The sequence below is a fragment of the Ceratosolen solmsi genome, unplaced genomic scaffold (genome assembly GCF_000503995.2).
Source record: "Ceratosolen solmsi marchali unplaced genomic scaffold, CerSol_1.0 scaffold7, whole genome shotgun sequence".
NCBI classification, from domain to species: Eukaryota; Metazoa; Arthropoda; class Insecta; order Hymenoptera; family Agaonidae; genus Ceratosolen; species Ceratosolen solmsi.
This window is the reverse complement of record NW_011948413.1, coordinates 14,401,722-14,404,221: the sequence shown is the minus strand read 5'-3', so window position 1 is coordinate 14,404,221 and position 2,500 is coordinate 14,401,722. Positions and strand designations below refer to the sequence as shown.

General features: G+C 51.5%; 1 protein-coding gene across 1 annotated transcript in view; it reads left to right on the top strand.

Annotated features, from left to right (window-relative positions):
• Nucleotides 1-1,845: 1,845 nt before the first annotated feature.
• Nucleotides 1,846-2,500, top strand: part of LOC105367522 (diacylglycerol kinase theta) — a 53,570-nt gene continuing 52,915 nt past the window's right edge. The window contains exon 1 of the mRNA XM_011506264.1: nt 1,846-2,099. Coding sequence (XP_011504566.1) covers nt 1,964-2,099 — 136 coding nt within the window. The 5' untranslated portion in view covers nt 1,846-1,963. The remainder of the gene's footprint in view (nt 2,100-2,500) is intronic.

Sequence of the window (2,500 nt, the reverse complement as noted above, 5' to 3'; positions counted from 1 at the left end):
CACACGCACACGCATACACACACACACACACACACACACACACAACACACAACACACAAACACACTGGCGCGCGCGCGCATATACATGCTCATTTGTTTTCATTATAACCGACGCTTCAACGTACTTCTACTCTTGGAACGAAAAGAACGTGTGTCTTGGGTATTTATTTTCTCGCGTTTAGAAGGAATAAAATAGGGAATTCAAGTGCAGCTGAGGTGATATTATTTAATTGTAACGATATAAATTCATACAGCTTCGATCGCATGTCGCTTTATTATTAGTAGGATTTATTCGCTTTTATAAAAATATCATGCCAGTGCCACTTATTTATAGATCGGTGTGTCTTTTAAAGAAACGTAATATTAAGTGACTTAGAAATCAGGTTTTCATCAGTTTGACGTATTTCCAGATGTCACGTAAATAACCTTTTGAATTAATCGACATTGAATGTATGGACGATACAGGAACGGGGCTAATACAAAATGTTGAATCAATCATTCAAGTAGTAATAGACAGGATTGCTGAATCGTGCTTATTGCTATTTTTCCGTCCATGGGCTTTAGGGCGCAGAGCCGGGTGATTTTCCGGAAAAAAAAAGAAAAAAAAAATCACCGTTTACGAATATATCGACACGATCCAATCAACTTCTTAAGACAACATAACGAGGGAAAAAAACAAATGCAAAACCCCTTGTAAAATAATCTCCCGTATGAAGAAACATGCCATACCTTTATCATAAGCGCTTCGTCTCCAAATCAGAGGCGGTAAGGGTGAGATGGCACGAAGGGGAAAGAGAGGTAGGGCTAGAGCGATAGCAAAGATGCAAGGGAAAATAAGATAGAAGGAGCGTCAAGAAAAACACTTTCAACACACTCCCTGCAGAGCACATATAAGACGCCGATTGAACCTCGGTATTGTCGACTTGGCGCGCACGCGCTCACTCGCCGGAAAAGCGCAAGCGCTTTCCCTCCCAACGTCACCTTCCCGCTCACTCTTCTCATCACCCTTCCTCCTTTGTGCTCTCCCGCCACGTCCCTATCTCTCTAACACTGAGACACTCATGCGCGACTATACTCTAATTGTAGGCTCGCATCAGCAGCGGCGGCTTGCCGCGTCGGTGCCGCGAAGAGCTCCGGAGGTCGTAGAATCGGCGAAGCAGTCACTCGCGCACAGCCGTCAGTATCATCATCATCAGCAGAAGTAAGAGCAGGAGCATCATCATCATCATCAGCAGCAGCAACAGCAGCAGCAGCAGCAGCAGCAGCAGCAGCAGTAGCAGTATCTACATCAACAGTAGTAGCATCATCATCATCAGCAGCAGCAGCAGCAACAGCAGCAGCAACAGCATCAGCACCAGCATCAACAGCAGCGATAGTGGTGACGTCTAATCGCGGGGCGGAGGTGGAGGAGGGGGAGAAGGTGCTAGTGATCGAGTGAGGGACGAAGCTGAGCTAGCTCGGGGTTCCTCTCGGCGATGCCGGCGCTGCCGGCTAGAAGAGCCTCAACCGTAGGGCCGACGGGGGCCAGCTGCGACTGAGCACCCGCCTGCGATGCCGGGGCCGAGGCATGGAGTCCGTGGCCGTGGCCGCGACATAGCGCTCCCGGTACTGAGCAGTCCGTACGACGAGGCCGGGCCGCGATGTCGTCCGGCCCGGGTCGCCCCGAGACCATTACCTAGCCACGGTTGCGAGAGCGCCCCTGGCATGTGAAGCGGACCGCATCGAGCACGGACTGTCTCGTGGACGCACCGGGAGCAGTAAGAGCCCGAGGACGCGGGAGAGGAGGTGGCGCCGGACGTGGAGGAGGGGCAGGAGGAGGAAAAGGGACAGCAAAAGGTGGCGCGATGAGAGGTGAGGGGCGCCGGAGCCGCGGTCGTCGGGTGGCCAGAGTCTGTGAAGCGGCCTCACGGTGAGGATCTGGCGGGAGAGAGCCGGTGCCGCGAAGCCGCCGGCAGCCGGGGCCATGGCCGGGCCCGCCGAAGGGGCCCCGCCCGGCCACGGGCACACCTTCGCCAAGAAGACCTTCCATAAGCCGACCTACTGCCACAGTTGCACCGACATGCTCTGGGGCATCATCCAGCAAGGCTACATCTGCGAGGGTGAGTACCCGGAAGAGGAGTCGAGTCGGCTTGACCCGATGAGCCGAGGTTTAATGGCGCGTCTGACTTTGGTTTGGGCCAGCAACTATTATTGTTGGGATAGGTCCTTATCCGATCCCCGCGACACCATCTAATACCTTGTTCTCTCGTATCCAATGACGACTCGCTCAATTTGCAAATTCCTCCTGATATAAAATGAATGACGTCGAGTGTATGATCGTATACCGTACCCCTTTCCTTCGCCGTAGGCCTTTCCATTCGAAATCTCATTCAAATAAAAATTTAATTCCAATTTTAAGAGAAATACGTTCGCCTATTAGCCCTAAATAATAATGTAGTCTTGATAACAAAGTAATATAAATATGCATAGACGCCAAACAAGGAAAGTCGCTGGAAAGAGT